The sequence below is a fragment of the Durio zibethinus genome, chromosome 21, assembly GCF_047325235.1.
Source record: "Durio zibethinus cultivar Kanyao isolate XHJ-2024 chromosome 21, ASM4732523v1, whole genome shotgun sequence".
Classification (NCBI taxonomy): Eukaryota; Viridiplantae; Streptophyta; class Magnoliopsida; order Malvales; family Malvaceae; genus Durio; species Durio zibethinus.
Window position 1 is genome coordinate 10153101 of NC_143182.1, and position 17251 is coordinate 10170351.

The 17251-nt window shown below is 32.6% G+C and overlaps 1 protein-coding gene and 2 pseudogenes across 2 annotated transcripts; 1 reads left to right on the top strand and 2 right to left on the bottom strand.

Moving 5' to 3' along the window:
- The first annotated feature begins 667 nt into the window (after nucleotides 1-667).
- Nucleotides 668-5097, top strand: LOC111306473 (uncharacterized; annotated as a pseudogene). The gene is made up of 3 exons (XR_016331048.1): nucleotides 668-4096; nucleotides 4273-4388; nucleotides 4727-5097. The product of XR_016331048.1 is annotated as an uncharacterized LOC111306473 (transcript).
- Nucleotides 5098-5566: 469 nt separating this feature from the next.
- LOC111305537 (protein ACTIVITY OF BC1 COMPLEX KINASE 7, chloroplastic) lies at nucleotides 5567-12452 on the bottom strand. Its single transcript, XM_022903175.2, has 18 exons — nucleotides 12081-12452; nucleotides 10973-11560; nucleotides 10660-10803; nucleotides 10386-10511; nucleotides 9966-10053; nucleotides 9354-9447; nucleotides 9149-9242; nucleotides 8936-8990; nucleotides 8705-8796; nucleotides 8422-8592; nucleotides 7674-7730; nucleotides 7490-7573; nucleotides 6947-7031; nucleotides 6773-6834; nucleotides 6599-6673; nucleotides 6341-6445; nucleotides 6048-6189; nucleotides 5567-5934 (listed from the first exon to the last, which is right to left on the bottom strand). The coding sequence occupies exons 2-18, from the start codon at nucleotides 11543-11545 to the stop codon at nucleotides 5861-5863; spliced, it is 2121 nt and encodes a 706-aa protein (XP_022758910.2). The 5' UTR covers nucleotides 11546-11560; nucleotides 12081-12452; the 3' UTR covers nucleotides 5567-5860.
- Nucleotides 12453-14679: 2227 nt separating this feature from the next.
- Nucleotides 14680-15102, bottom strand: LOC111306475 (phenylalanine N-monooxygenase CYP79D16 pseudogene; annotated as a pseudogene).
- Nucleotides 15103-17251: the final 2149 nt, after the last annotated feature.

The window sequence follows — 17251 nt, forward strand, 5'->3', positions numbered from 1 at the left end:
ATTCTTAATAAACTATCAACATGTCAAAAATATAAGTTATCTACATTAGATTATTTCTTTTTTTATTTAAAAGTTTAGCTTTTATATATTTATATAAGATATAAGATTTGATTTAATTTTTTATAAGTAATAAAAAGATATGGAAATATATTCACTAGTAATTAGCTTTTTATTTAGTTTCTTTTTTTATCTGTATTATTGACCAAATTGATTGTAACTTATTGATATAAGGTAAAAATATTAAATATTTAAACTATAATAAATGTAATTACTTTAGTCTAACTAATTATTTTTAAGTAATAAAAATATTACTATAAAAAATAATAAAAATATTTTAAATAAATAAAATATATTTATTAAAAACCACGTAATGATTTTTAAACTCATTCATATATAAAAAATATAAAGTATCTACATTAAATTATTTCTTTTTTATAAAAAAAATTAATTTTTATATATTTATATAAGATTTATATTTATAGAACTCAATAAATAACAAGAAGAAGTGAAGAACAAGAACAAGGCAGTTAATCAATTTAAAAAAAAAACCTTAAAATAGTAATTAACCTTTTATAGGATTCGGCAAAAACAAAAAACAAGTTTTAGAGGATAGAAAAAAATTATCTGGAAATAAATACTCCAAAAAATTTAAAAAAAATTGTATAGGTAAATGTATAATTGCACGGCAGGGTTTAACCAAAACCCTTTGTTTCAGCGTGTATCTCTTTCCGTCTGATACAAAGGTTAGCTTTTTCTTCTCTCTCCGTTCTTCAAGAAGCCTCAAAATATGAGACTGGCACGTGCAACCCCGCTTGTGCTTCGGGCACGAAATCTCTCCACCGCCGTCCGATCCCAACCCATGTCCCATCAAGACACAGTGACCCAAATCACCGGCATTCTCAGCCGTAACAACTGGCAACTCCTAATGGACTCTTCTGACATACCCACCACGCTAAACCCATCTATAATCGGATCCGTTATCCATCAAAATCGAACCGTCGCTGACCCAACGCGACTTCTCGGATTCTTCCTCTGGTCTGAACGCCAAATGGGCACTACCCATCAGCAGGACTTAGACGTCTATTCTCTTCTTGCTGTTATGCTTTGTAATTCTAAGATGTTTGGCCCTGCAAACTATGTTTTGGAGCTTATGGTAAAGAATTTTAAGCTCCCTGTTGATATTTTGGGTTGTCTTCGTAGTAATTGCAGAGAATTTGATGTTAAGGTTGATGTTAAAACTATACTTTTTGATATGCTGATTACTAGTTTTAGGAAAAAGGGGTTGCTTGTTGAAGCTTCTGATGTGTTTTTAACATGTGGTTTTGAAAAAAGGCGAAACTTTTGTGCCTAGTTTGTGGTGTTGTAATGGTCTTTTGAAGGATTTGTTGAAAGGAAATAAGGTGGAGTTGTTTTGGAAGGTTTGCAATAGGATGAATGAGATAAAGATTGGTTTCGATGAGTATAGTTATGTTAATGTGATGAACTTGCATTTTAAGGTGAATAATGTTGAGGAAGCCATGAGGGTTTTTTGGGATATGGAGAAGAAGGGTTGTAGTCCTAGTGTGGTAAGTTATAATGCAGTTGTTTGCGGCTTGTGTAGAGTGGGGTGTGTTGATTATGCTATTGAGATGAAGAAAGCTATGGTCGAGAAGGGGATGGTGCCCGATCGTTATACATATATGATGCTTATTAATGGATTATGTACGGACATGAGATTGAGAGATGCTGAATTGGTTTTAGAGGAGATGATTGGTAATGGCTTGAACCCTGAATCAGTTGGTTACAATGCTCTAATTGATGGATTCATTAAACAGGATCTTGTATTAGAGGCTTTTAGAATCAAGGATAAGATGGTTGATAGTGGAATTCAGTTAGATCTTTCCACATATAATGTTCTTCTTAGTGGTGTTTGTAAGTCCATTGACATGAAGAAGGCAATAGAAGTCATGAATGAGATGGAAAGATTGGGCATCAAGCCTGATTCAAGAAGTTATGCTTCGTTGATTAAGGGGTATTGCCAAGAGGGCAACTTAGGCAGTGCTTTTAAGTTACTTGATGAGATGAGTAAAAACTTAGTACCAACAATAAAGACTCAAACTCTTTTAATTAATGAGTTGTGTCATTATGGGAATATTAATCAAGTGAATGCTGTGTTGGGCAAACTTTTTAAGGAGAGTGTAAAGCTAGATGCCTTTGTTTGCAGAATTCTTATTTGGGCTTACACTAAGGAAGATAGACCCGAAGAGGCAAGAGGGGTTTTAGAGACAATGAAGAACCAAGGGGTTCGACCTGATATATTGTGCTATAATCCACTTATAAGAGGCCTTTGCAAAGCCAGAAGGATGGTAGAAGCAAGGACATAGTTGGCTGAAATGTTGGGGAGGGGATTAAAGCCTGATGCTTACACATATGGAGCTTTCATCTCTGGGTATGGTCAGATGGGGGAGATACAGCTATCTTCTAAGTGTTTCAATGAGATGCTTTGTTGTGGCCTTGTGCCAGACGATCTAACTTACAAAGCATTGATTGATGGGCACTGCAAAAGGGGAAACATAACTGAAACATTATCTGCTTTTAGGTATTGGCTTTCACAAGGGATTCAACCAGATGTTCAAGTTTACAGTGTGCTCATAAGTTTCTTCTCTCGGAATGGAAAACTACAAGAAGCCCTGGAGATCTTCACAGAACTTTGCGAGAATGGTTTGTTTCCTGATGCTCATGCCTGCAACTTTCTCCTTAGCAGTTTCTGCAAACAAGGTAAAGTCAGAAAAGCTTTTCAACTTTATGAGGATATGTGCACAAAAGGCATTGATCTGAGTATTGCTTCATATAATGTATTGATAAATGAGCTATGCAAGGCTGACAACATCGAGAAAGCTGCAAATTTGTTTTGTTCCATTTCTGAGAAAGGTTTGGCTCCAAACAATATGACATATTCTATAATGATAGATGGGTATTGCAGATTAGGGAATTTAACCAAGGCATTCCAGTTACTCGATGAAATGGTATTGAGTAGTAACCAACTAGATATTTATGTCTAAAATGCCCTTTTATATGGATGTTGCAAAGATGGTAAGTTCAGAAAAGGCCAGCAGCAAATTCAGGAAATGTGGAAGAAAGGCTTGGTTTCTACCCTTAACATGTGGATACAATGTTTTTGTAAGAACGGAAAGCTACAAGAAGCAAATCAACTGTTGGAAGAAATGGTAGAAAGGCAGGTCAAGCCTGACTGTGAAACCTATACAACTTTAATTAGTTGGAACTGCAAAGTAAAAAATATGGAGAAAGCAAGGCAACTCTTTCTGCAGATGCAGGAAAGAAATCTAATCCCACTCACCTCAACTTTCAATTCACTTTTAAATGGTTACAGTAACGCTGGGAATAAAGATGAGGTTTTTTCTCTGTTTGAAGAGATGGTGGCCAAGGGAATTAAACCTGATGAGAAAACTTATTATGTAATGATTGATACTTACTGTAAAGAAGGGAACCTAATAGAAGCCTTGAAGTTGAGGAATGTAATTCTGGACAGTGGTATGCCAATGAGTGTGACTGCCTATGTTTCTCTAATAGAAGCCCTGTGTAAAAAGGAAGATATTTCTGAATCATTGATTTTGCTTAATGAAGTAGGAGAGTCTGGACTCAGACTCAGTACTGCCAGATGTAGTTCTATAGCTTCCAATTTTAACAGAGCAGGTGATATGGACAAAGCCACATAAGCATTGGAGCAGATGGTGCAGTTTGGTTGGGTTTCAAACACCACGTCTTTAGCAGATTTAGTTGATCGGAAATGATATTGGCACAACTCTCAAAGCAAATAAGTCAAGAGGTTTCAGATTCCAGTCAACTTCAATTTAATAATTGATAATTTGTCTGCACCATATCTATAACTTGTATTCTTTTTGATAAGCAGCGGCATTGAAAGCAAACCTCAAATGGGGCTAGCTGTTCTATTTCCATTGAATGGCTGCTTGGGTTCTTTTTAACAAGCAGTGGCATTGACAGCAAATCTCAAATGGGGCTAGCTGTTCCATTTCCATTGAATGGCTGCTTAATATGATTGATTCTCCTAGCTGGTGGCAAGTTTGGACTTGTGAAGGTGATGAAAACTAATGTTTCGTAAAACTCCATTTCTATTTTGGAAAGTCTCCTTAGATGAAAATTGTTGCATGGCCATTTTTCTTACTCTATTTCTATTTTGGAAAGTCTCCTTAGATGACAATTGTTGCATGACCATATTTCCTAGTAACTGATATCTTCATTTCTCTGGTTAAGGTTTTCTTGTGCGTGAGGCCCACAAAAAGAAGAAAAAAAAAAGTATAAAGTGCCTGTTTGGGTTGCATGAAAAGCCATACTTGAGCTCAACTGTTACTCTTCTGCAGGTGGTCCAGGTAATTGTTTATTCACTATGCAATTATTTGCATTGCTCATCTGTATCTCTTGCAGATGATTGCACAAGTTGTTGTTTCCCCATCTATCTGGGTAAACCAGAAAGGGCTTGTTAGGATTTTAGTCTCTCGAACAAATTACCAAGTTTTTCAAGTTCATTTTCTTTGGATACAGAACTATTTGGAAAAACAAAACATATTTGACTTGTTCATTTTGTTGTTTGTGATAAATTATAAAAAAAAGAACTTAAAAGTTCAGGTATTTATGTGGACTAGTTTCTTTAGCGTTTTTAGAGCGTTGGACTATTGGTAGTCACTATGTACCCTCCATTCTTTGACAGATTTGATAGAGGAAAGAAAAACACGATGGCGTACCGACTTATGAAAGCCAGGTTCAAGGCTTGTTGCTGCACAAGTCAAACCTGATCTTTGGCATAGGCTGTGCTGGTGGAGGTGGAATAGTAAAGGTATTTGATGCCATAACTGAAGAATCCCATAACTTGTTTTAATCCCGTGAATTACAAAATTGTCTTCCAGATTCTTGAACAGAGAACTGAAGAATATAATTCAAGAATTTGTTGTCTATTTATGTCTGGATTTACAGAGTTAGAAATTTTGCCACAAATATCAATACTGCTAGCCATAAATTTTTTCAGATATCCCTGGAAATGTAATCTGTATATTTTGTATTGACTTCTTTTCTCACTGGGTACTCTTTAAGACAAGCTTGCTTGAAATGGTAAATACTGCAAAGAAGGGAAGCCTAAGCTATCCCCATTCTTTTAAATGGCAAACCTATATCTGAAACATAAACTATTTTTATGGTCAAGTGTTTAGTGCGCTTCTTTGAAAAGAAAATTATGGCAGCATATGCCAATAATAATTAAAAAAAGATCCCTTCCGAGGATATTGTCTGGACTAGCAATAAATATTCATATGCAGATAGGAAATGTCTATTTGCACTTGCAATTTCAGACAAAGTGGCCAAAAAACAAAAGAAACTATAAGAACTGCAGTATTTTGACTTATGTGAGAGAGAATGAAGCATGTATTTTATGCTATTTGCGCATGTTTGATGCCATACCCTGCTGACCATATGACTGGCTAGAGAGCATAAACCACTAGCTCTACCAATGGAAAACTACCATGGTTGCAGGCTTCGACAAGAATGAAAAAACAAAAAGAAAAGAAAAAGAGATGAACATGTCTATTATTAAACTGAAATTTTCCTTTTTAACCAGTCAAAACATCTCTTATTGCACAACTATAAATTTCCCTAGCAGGAAGGAATTTCCCTTTCATTGTTTGGCATATTATATCATTATTTTGTGCTTATATGATACTCAAATGGTTTCACCCTCAAATATTTGAGGAAAAAATTACACATAAGAATTAATTTGGTGCAAATAAGACAATTAAATGACTGATAAATGAGCATATAGGTGAAAGAAATCCTTTGCCTTGTGAGATTAAAATCATATCATCTTCTCGAAATTGTCTAGCTTCTCCACCCTTTGCATTGACCTAAGAAAAAGTGTAAAGAAAACTCCTGTATTTGGACAAATTAAACCCTTTTGTCAGTCATGGAGATGATATCAGGTCAGTTCCACATGTATAGAACCAATTTCCTAGTTTGAAGGCTACAAGGAGAGAGCATGTCACCTGCTCCGAGGAATGATCCGTTAGCAATAATTTGGCTGCCTTGACTGCTGAAGGTAACACCTAGGTTTAGCAGGGTACCTCCTAGCACAGTGTAAATGGTCGCCATTTGCAGTATTGTTGCCTTCCGCGCTGCTCTCTCAGACTGCCATGCAGTTTTTGCATTAAAAATTAACAGAAGTGAAAGAAAAAAAATGAGAACAGGAAGATTCAAGTGTTGCAAAGCATAGTCTACTTGAATTTTCTCTGCTCCAAGCAGAAATGGAATGTAATTTTCACAATACACAGTCCCTAACCTCTAGCACCCGGACACGGAGTCTCACATCTCCTGATTCAAGTTGTTTCACAAATTCTTCTATTCGCTGAACTCTGTATGGCATAGACATTGTGTAGGACCTGGCCTGAAATATACACAGATACCAATGTTATCAGTATCCAAAATGACTAATAAAATAAAAGGGTATTTATATTTATTTCAAAGCAAGTAAACTTTCTATTTAGTAACAACTCAAGGAACTGAAGGGATTGGAGAAATGCGGTAAACAGTGCAGTACATCATCAGCTTGTTTCCTTATCTCCAGCACCAGTTGCGTCCCAGTTCGCTGCCTTTGTCTAATATCTAGAAGTTCCTGTAGGAAGCATAAAATATTACCTCTAAACATTTTCAAACAAATTGCCAATGTATTGCAAGCTTCATTGAGAGAAAACTATGATAATCTAGATAGAACCTGTGCATAAGGTGCAGCAATCTTCGCAAAGGAGAAATTTGGATCAAGTATGTAGCCAATACCTGCAAAGAATTATGATCTTCAAAACAGAGCCGCAGAGCAACAAATTTGTTTTTTTTCATATAATTTTCCTAGTGAATAAGTTCAAATATTATGAGGACTAATGAGACATACCTTCAAGTGTGGAAAATGCCCTCAAAACAAAGGTAAATGTGGATGGGAACCGAAATGGTTGATCCTGAGCTATTGCAAACAAATCCTGCAGAAAAAAAGTATATATAGAAACAAAAACCTCATCTTACAACTTATACATTATGGAAGGGTTATTTGATAGAAGAAAACAACAGATCATACCATGCTTTACTCTTTTTGACAATACAATCAGTTATTTATGATTAAATATTACAAACGCACCCACATCAATATATTGACCTTTAAACTGAATTTCATGTTCCAAGCGTTAGTCTTCCAAAGTTTGGAGAAAAGATACAGGATACTTGTTATCAGATTAATCAAATTCGAAATTGAAACTCTTCAAATTGACATATGGTTTGGTGTAACTGGGAAAATAATGACATTGTCTATGAGCAATCTGTAAGCAAGCAAGCCATCATTTAATATTCTTTTTTTTTTTTTTTTTTGTTTCTCTTTTCCTACTTGATTGACATAGCACCTCTCTGGCTTAGATGTTAAATGAAAATATTAACTTTTGCACACCTCTCCTATTGCAGCCAAAGTAGTCTCCTGATCTGGCCTCTGGTCCAATAAATTGTCCAAGAAGAATTGCACAGATCTCCTCACCTAGCATAGAATGAAAATAAACATTAAGAAAGGTAAAATAAATGTCTCGTTAATCCATATTTTCCTTCAAATTTTTTATATGTAGGGCATGATGGCTGACTGAGGACAAATCTCCTGTGGGTTGAAGTGCTCCAAGATCTATGAGGCTCTGCATAACCTGCATGATTTTTTCCAGTCAGTTTTGGTGACAAAGGAAATATTGCTCTTCTAGATACAGGATCTATAGATGCATCACCTCAAAATAAGCTAAGAGAACTATTAATAAGGCTTAAGTCTAGTAACAACACAAAAAAGTCGCAGTGATGTCATTCCAACTTATATAAACCATGAGTATGGAGTAAGGATTGACCACAAGATGAGGGAAAGCCCCCAAATTTTTAATTCTATAAGTTGAATATGCCCAAAAAATGGATGATGGTACTGTTTTGTCACTTCATTCAATTGCAATAAAGGGAATTATAAAAGAATAAAGTATTTCAAATTCAACTTCATATTTTTCACTACTTCTATGGTTTAGGGGTTGAGGGATGGGAATGAATGTTTCAATGTCTTTTTTTTTTATACTGCTCCATGATTCTCCAGGATTTCCAAGTTAAAATCCTGGCAATCAAATCTGCAGATTACTACATAGTTTTATTTTATTTGCAGCAGTGGAGTCCACAGCTACTGCCCCCTTGTAACTCCCCATATGTGCCAAAAAAAAAGTCCACCGCTTGTGCTGGGTTGGTTTTAGGGTATAATGCAAGTGGTTACTTCTAACTGTGATAAAACTTTCATAATCATTGTGAAAAACTTGGACTAGAAAAGGAAATATTTCAAAGCAGCAGTATCATGAGTGGAAAGCATACCTTCTTTGCATCTTTCTCATATACAGCATAGAAAAGTTCCAGCAATCTCTCACGAGTAAACGATTTGATCTCCCCCATCATGCCAAAATCATAATATATGATTGCTTCATCCACATCAATAGCAAGATTTCCAGGATGTGGATCCGCATGAAAGAAGCCCGTTTTCAAAATCTGTATTTATAACAAAATCCAGTGAAGAGCATGTTGGTTGTCATTATATTGGGAGTTTGGATTTTGGAATAAGTAATCACAGAGTCACTTGAGATAGATCAATATTACTTGCCTGAATCAAGTATGCTTCAATGGCATGTGATGAAATTCGAGAACGACTATATCCCCGAGAATCCAGTGCATCCAATTGGTTGATTTTAATTCCTGATATGGAAGTAACAATGCCATATTAACTATAGCCAGAACAAACTCATTGCAACAGTCTTTTAAAATTTTCAGCAGCACAATAATAATACTTGCTAGCATCCTGAATGAAATCAAATGCACTGAATTAGAAGGAAACCTGGTACATACTCCAACGTCAACACTTTTGTAGCAGTGTAATCCCAAAACACCATCTGCAAAGGCAGAAAGCCTTCAAGGTAAGTAAAATTACAAATTAAGTAGTTTATTTCCATGAACAAGGTGAAAGACTTAAATGATGAGATTAAGATAACACGAAAAAGAAAATGAATAAGCATATTAATATCTAGAAGCATGATAGCATGAAACATACAGGCACGCGGACCCACTTTACATTTCGAAAATCTCGGCGAAACCTATCAGCATTTTTCCCTTCATTTATATAATCAATTTCTTGATACAAAATCCTGAAATCAACGAAAAGGTGACTTCTGAGGTTCTCTCATGTTTGTTTTAATTTACCTATAGTTTTGTATCGTAATAACTATTATAAAAACTATTATATGCTTACTACTTACGTTGAGCATTCCTCGTATATACCAACCCAATCTCTTGTTGGACCACCAAAAGTTTCACTATTTTGAAAATACTCTGCAATTAGCTTTAGGTTTCCTGTGAAGGAGCAGAAATAAAAGAAGCTACTGAGTACCGGTAATATACACAAAGATCCACACTGCTAGATTTTGAACCATACAATTAGCCAGAACCAGTTCTGTAGTAAACACAAAGCAATCAATTTGACAAAAAGTTGACTGGATGCATAAAGAACAAAAGTGTGACGGAAAAATTTTGTTAATTCCCTTTCCAAAAAAAATGTTAAACTACAAGTACATAAAAATACATATTAGGCTACAATGCTTACTATTTCTATCAGGCTCTAGTTTCCCACTATCTATCTGCTTCTTAGGTAAAAATATAAGATACAAAAACAGGTGGATTCAAAATTGTCAAAGCAAGTTGCACCAGTGATTGCTTGCTTTATACATGTATGTGTATTTTCGAGAAATGAACATATTCTGCATACTTTTAAGAAAAGCAAAATGCCTAAAGAACGGCAAAAAGCGTTTTAGAAGTTATAATTAAGCACACTATCATTAAGCTAAGATTGACAGAAAAGGTGTATTACTTACGTAAATCGATGTCAAAAAGCTTCTTAAGACCAGGTCTTTGGACCTTGACAACAACTTTCTCCCCATTATGCAGAATAGCGCGATGTACCTAAACAAAGAATGCTTCAAACTTCAGATCCCAGAGAGGTATCTCTGCCTAGCATTGATTACTATATTATTAAACCAGATAATCCTTTTTCAGGTATAACTTCAATATTCACCATGCAGAAGGAACAGAACTGCAAACTGATGTATGCAAGAACTAGATCTGGAGGTTCTCTCTAGGTTTTAACAACAGTCCATATCTATTTTAAATTGCTATTTACTTACTTCCTGTAAATTCATTTCAGTTTATATTTTCCTAAATCTATAGGAAAAAGAATCTTAGAATTTTTAGGGCTTGAACAGAAAATTTATGAAAAATAAGAATTAAACAAACACCTGACCAAGGCTAGCTGCAGCAATTGGCTGGTCCTCAAATTCCTTAAATAGTACATCTATGGGAGCTCCCAGTTCACTCTCAATGAAGCGTCTTGCTTTCTTTGGTGAGAATGCAGGGACTTTATCCTGGATAATGATACCAATGATACATGAGAAACATAAAATTTACAGGAGAGAAGAGAACTTGGAACTTCAATTGCTTTATAAAGAAGAAACATAATGCAATGACAGAAAGCCTCTTCCAAGTTAATAAAGAAAAAGAAAGTAAGAGTACCTGCAATTTGGCAAGCTCGTCCACAAATTCACGTGGAAATAGATCTGACCTGGTTGAAGATAACTGTCCAAGTTTAATAAAAGTAGGACCAAGTTGCAATACACTCTCTCGTAGCCATGAGGCAGTCTTTATCCTCCTCTTTTTCTGAAGGAGATAAACAAAATCTATAAGAACCAAAAGCAAGACAAATGATACAGCTCTAAAGAAGCAGCAAAGATGGGGATTAAGGACATTAGTCAAGTAAGAACTAATAGACATTCCACTCTACAAGCTATAATCGGAGGCATATGCTTCAACAGACCAGAAAGGTCACCTGCTTATCTTCTGCGAAACCTCCCAGATATGCCCATTTCGCATTGTCCAACAGAACACGGATACGTAAAGAAAGAACAAAAGACCAAACATCTATAGTCCTTTGTAAGGTACTATAATTCTCATTGGCCCAACTGAAATTTTCATCTGAAGGCAGAACCTTTAACTCCTCTAATGGTGGAAGTTCTTTAGACACTCTAGATTTAGGTGTCTTCACTAAGGTTGGACCATTATCTCTCCTAATTATGCTAGCACCATTTACAACATGCTTTACACCATTCACCTTCTCCACTTTACTAGTGGCTGGAGCCTTTCTTTTCACTACCTCACTGGCAGGCACCATTTTAACAGCTCGCCCATTGATTCCTACTTTTGGGGCTGATTCAGTTTGCTGCATTTTCACTTGAAACCTGAACGATTTATCTGCCATGGGCAGATTATGTATTTGCCTCTCAAACTTTGCAAACTGATTCGAAATTGAGCTTGAAAAACTGAGAGTATCCATTGTTCTTCCTTGATTCATCAATTCACAGTTGGGCAAATAAAAACTCTGTGAAGCCAGTATTGCTGCCATGTTAGCAGCAGACACCTATAGTTTTGATAGTAATTCAAAATATGAGAAGTAGGAAACAAGCAAGAAGGATAATCAAACTGAAGTATTAAATAATTGACTAAAGTATGGCTTTAAAGCTAAGCAGAACAATTAACTTAGTAGGCACATAATCAATTCCAGCTGTACCATATGAAGAACCTTTTTCTTTTTTTTTTTTTTATAAGAAAAAAAAACAGATTTTACAGCCAAATACTGAAGCCTAATGACAAATAAGAACAGAACCACATAAAACCTCATAATATTAATCAATATGGAAACCACTACCCAACAAAATAGCAACATATATTTGAATTATGAATCAAAAACAAGGAAACAAGATTATCAAGGAAAGAAAATTTGCAGATGGAAGAACAGCTGAATCACAAACAACATAAATTAATGTTGGTATAAACAACTAAGTCAACAAAATCCCAAATGCTATTAATTCAAAACAACAAACAATAATATAATCTTAACATAAAGAGAAAAAAAATTGGGTTTTCAAGAAAAGACCCACCAGCAAAGAAGAAGATATTAAGACCTTGAGTTCTCGAGTATGGAGCAATGATATTTATTGTGTTTTCAGGAGAAAAAAAAAGGGATTGAAAAAATAAAAGACCCTGAATAGAAAACAAAAGAAGAAACAAACAACGTCGCTGCTTGAAACAGCAGTAGAGTGTCGACGTGGCTTTCCTTCGTTTTCCAAAAATTCAAGGTGTTGAAAGGCAGAATTTTAGACTTGCAAGAAAGTATGGCTCTGATTTTTTCTTTTTCTGGTTTCTGAGGCTTTTGTCTGTTTAAAGACAAAAATAACAAAACAGCGCATAGAATCTTACAACATCAACTGCCGGACTGCCATCCTTCAGTTTCTTGGTTGCTGTTTTACTTTGGACCTTTAATTATTAATTTTCCATAATATGGGGCTGCATATACGGTATGGTCCAAAAATCAATTTTGGATTTTTCTTTATTTTTCAGAGTTTACTTGAATGGGAGTTAGGTGAAGTTCCACAGTTCTATGTATATTATTCTATTAATCAAATTTTTACAAGTTCAACAATAAAGCGCAATTAGATGAAAATTTTTTTCACTGTGCTATGGAAGGAACCATTAATATTAAAGCTTAATTTTTAATCGAATTTAATGTTACTAATTAACATCAATAAAATTACAAAAAATATATAATAAAAGTAATTAAAAATTAGTATATAAAAATAATATTATATTAGTCATTTATCTTCCCAAATTATTAAGATTAAATCCCACTTTTACATTTTTTTCTTAATTTTTTGTTTTACATGCACTTAAAAAATAGCATAAGGATTAAACAGCTTTTAAACAAAAATTTAATAAGTATTTAAATCTTAATATTTTATTACAATTAATCAAATGTTGAATATTTTATTTTGAATCAGTTGAATATTTAAATATTTATTTTCGCCCAATTAAATCATTAATTGGATGAAAAAAGTTAATCATTTTTCTCTAACAAAAGATTAAATGATGAAAATAGATATTTGAAGATTTAATCGATTAAAAAAATTAATAACTTAAATAATTATTAAATTTTAGTTCCATAACTATTTTATCCTTATACTTTAAAAATCATGGTAAAAAACACTTCTCATCAAAAAATAAAAAAATTAGATTTTTATATTGAAAATTAATCCTTCAACTTTTTCTCTCTTTCACTCACACAATGGGTGTGTCACAAAATTATAGTTATTAAAAGAAAATGTTTACGTCTTAGTTACAGTTTCAGACCAATTTATAATACAATTAGGCCATTAAAAACTAAAATTATGTCCATTTATATAATTTATTAAAATTAAAATATTTGGTAGAGGGTTAAATGTATAGAGACAATTAGACTGTGTAAAAAATATTGAGATAGGTAAATTTTAATACATGCAACTCAGTTATAACCCTTTTCTTTATTTTAAAATTATAATCACTTTTATTAAAAAAAAAAAAAGAATGGGATAAATTCATTTTTATAAGTTCAATTGAAAATATTTTTTGTCGTTAAAAGTGAATCAATGCAAAAATTCTTTGAGAGGTGAAATCATTTGAAATTTATGGTTTAGAGATAAAATAATTAAATATTTATTCAATTATTTATTTTAACAAAAATAATTTATTTTTTTATTTTCAATATAACATCATTTTTAGACATTGTAATTACAATAAAATTTTCAATAATGTCAAACACCTAAAAATATTAAATCATAGTTTCTCACAATAACTTTTTTATTATAAATATTTTTTAAATACATTTACTTTAAACTAAGTTTTATCCAATTGTATCATCAATGCTAAACTGATTAAGTTTTAAAAATGATTAAATAAACTAATTAAATTAAATTTTGAATAAAAAATTAGTACAAAATTAGTTGGGGCAGCAACATAACTTTGATAGCCTTAATTTAATGGTAATTAAACCATCAATCCTAATCTGTGATATAGGCTAGCTAATCGGAAAACTTTCATAGGCTAATGGATGGTTAGATTGATTACTACTATTACCCTAAAGAGACTAGTTTCAACTTTCGATAGATCAAAGGAGTTTTCATTTGTTTGACTTTTGAAGAAAAAATTGCTGTGTTTGACTTGCAACAGAAATCTAATTATTTATTTATATATATAAAAAAGTATCTATTAAATTATTTATACATATTAATCCCGTTGGTAAAAAGTAATCATTTTTCTTGTCAATAAAAATTCAATCCTTATAAAAAGCACAACAAGATTAAAATTTTAAATGTATTTTTGGTCCATATGAAAAGCACTAATCATAGTATCAACATATATATAATTAAATATTATTATTTATTATTCTCATTTATTAAATTTAATTTTGTTAATACTTGAACTTGAAAGAGATTGAACAATGATAAATAAAATAAAGAGTTTAACATTGTATTAATAAATCACTTTTGTGGTTGGCTATTGATATTATATATTACGAAATAATTTCTAAATTTAAACGGATGAAATATCGTACATTAAAGAGAAGTTAAATCTTAGCATTACTTCCAATATAAAATCTCCGGCCACTTCTCCACAACATTTAATAATTATACCGTGAGCTTAATAAACAGTTTATTTTTATTCAACTTACTTAGCGAATGGCTCCAGGGTAGACGACGTGGGGTTGCAACCGTGGCTTTGCAACAGCAAGCGCAACGGTTTCGCCAGAAAGAGATCTCCCTTTCCTTCGCTAAGATCAATGCTTCCCTGATTAGGTGGGATGCTCCAATTGAAACCTTGCAGAAGCCTCGCAAACAGCATGGTAGTCATTGAACTTCCAAGCATCACTCCCATGCACCCTCTCCTTCCTGTGCTGAATGATATGAACAGAAAATCTGGCTCTGCAAGCACCAGTTCTTTACCTCTATAACCATGGAGGTGGCGTTCTAGCTTGAACTTGCGTGGCTTATCCCAAACTTTAGGGTTCTGCCCATGTCCTACCCGGCTAAGGAGTACGTGACTACCCTTGGGGATGAAGTAGTTGGCCACTGTTGTATCGGCCACGGACATATGAGGAAGATTATATATATATACATATATATATATATTATAAAGTTAAGCATTTATGACAAAATTAGCAAATTAAAAGATAAAACTTATATGAAATTTTTTAGATAAAGTTTGTGAAATTATTTTTAAAAAATGATTTAATAAAAATTTTAATAAAAAATCTAAATTGATAAACTGATAGAATTTAATGTAAAAATCAATAATATGTAAAAAAAATAAAAAATATTATTTATAATTTAAATTTAATCGATACTTATTTAACGGTAAAAATTTTATCAATATTTTTTTTATTAAAAATGTCCATCTAAAAAAAATATAAAAATATATTAAATTCTTTTCAAATTTTGAATACTTAAACTATGAAATGAGATTTTTTAATTTATCAGTTTTGATTTTCAATTTTAGTTTTTATTTAATATAAAAAAACATTACAAACTTCACTTACAGTACTTAATCTAAGTTTTTTCCCAAATTAAATTATCATGGTCTGCTGCCAATAATATTAATTGAGTTAGTAAGAATAGGATAATTCATTTGTGAGATTTAAATTTAATTCTCATTATCAACGATTTCTTTTGATGCATAACTTATAAGTTTTTCTTGAAATCTATAGCATAACTAATCCTAAAAAGGGGTAATCTCCTCTCACTTAAAATTTTTTTATACAAAAATTTATCATAGCTTTAATAAGTGATGTGGTCTTTCTATGACAAAAAACCAAAGCTGAGAAAAGTTTTGATTAAATTTCTAGTGAAATTCATATACTTTTATTTTTTTAACTAAATATAAATAAAAAATTATTTTTTGGATATTTAAAATGATTAAGATCTGAATTTTGGTTATTAAAATTAAAAATATAATATTTTATCAATAAATTAAATAATTATTAAAAGCAACAAGTTGATAAATTTTATCAACTAATTCATAAACATAATAACAATGCTTACTTAAAAGGTAGTAAAGTTATCATAATTAATGAAACAATAGTACATAATTCTCTGATAATAATATTAAAATCGATACATTAATAATATATTAAATATAAATTATTTATAATATAATAATTGATAATTATTTTAATAGTTAGTAAAATAAAAGTTTCATGATGCCACTCAATTAATCCTTCATTTTTTAGGCAGATCGAAGATTTAGGTTATATGTTAGTGTCACGGGTTGAGACTTAAGCTCTGAATTCACGCGGCTCTAAGACTCAAACATCCACTCATTCGACATCTTAGATCAGCCTACCTGCCACGGTTCACATCTTTGTGAGGTATTATTCGCTCTGATTCCCTTGGTCTCACAATTTTGTCTTACAAAAGGCTTCTCACAAGACCTTTCTTTTATATTCGATGTGAAATTCATGATTCTTCCTTAGATCCATGACATTCTCCTCCATCCAATCTCGTGACGTCCTCGTCATGGGAGCTGGCCACCTTGTCCACCTTTCTTAAGGCGTTTGACGTGGATCGAATAGTTTAGGATTGGCTTTGATACCACTTGTCACGGGTCGAGACTTAAGCTTCGAACCTACCCCACTTTGGGATCCGGAGTCCTAAATTAGCCTACCTGTTACGGTTCATATCCTTGTGAGATATTATCCGCTTTGACCTCTTGATCTTACGATTTTATCCTATAAAAGTTGTCTCACAAGAAAGAGATTGTGTGAACCCTTATATACCCTAATGACCTTCATTTTATATTTGATGTGAGATTCATGACTCCTTTTTTATATCCGTGATATTTTGGATTCAAACTTGTTGGCCGGCTGGAAGATTAGGTTATTAAAGCTGTAATGCTACGTGTCAGACACTGGTTTGCTAAAATAAAAATAATGGTGGAAACAATTGCAATATTGAATCTACCAATGGTATAATAAATAAAAATTGAATGTGTAGACACCCAATTGAGTCCAGGCCCAGATCAATTGGGCTTGGCCCAAACGGGTAAGGCCCAATTCAATTGTAACCCTGTATTTTTTTTCTTCTTCTTTTCTATTTTATGTATTTTATTATTTATTATTATTATTATATATTAATATATGTATATCTTTATTTATTTATTTTCTATTAATATTTATATGTATTGTATTTATATAGTTATATATATATTATTATATTTTTATTATTTTATTATTAATTTTTTTTCT

Bases quoted from the DNA above. Each gene is read 5' to 3' on its own strand.
- LOC111305537 (XM_022903175.2), bottom strand. From the start codon at position 11,545: ATGGCAGCAATACTGGCTTCACAGAGTTTTTATTTGCCCAACTGTGAA. The intron at 8,593-8,704 runs GCAAGTAATATT...TTATAAATACAG, and splicing joins TTGAAGCATACTTGATTCAG to ATTTTGAAAACGGGCTTCTT. The intron at 6,446-6,598 runs GTACTGCACTGT...TGTATATTTCAG, and splicing joins TAAGGAAACAAGCTGATGAT to GCCAGGTCCTACACAATGTC.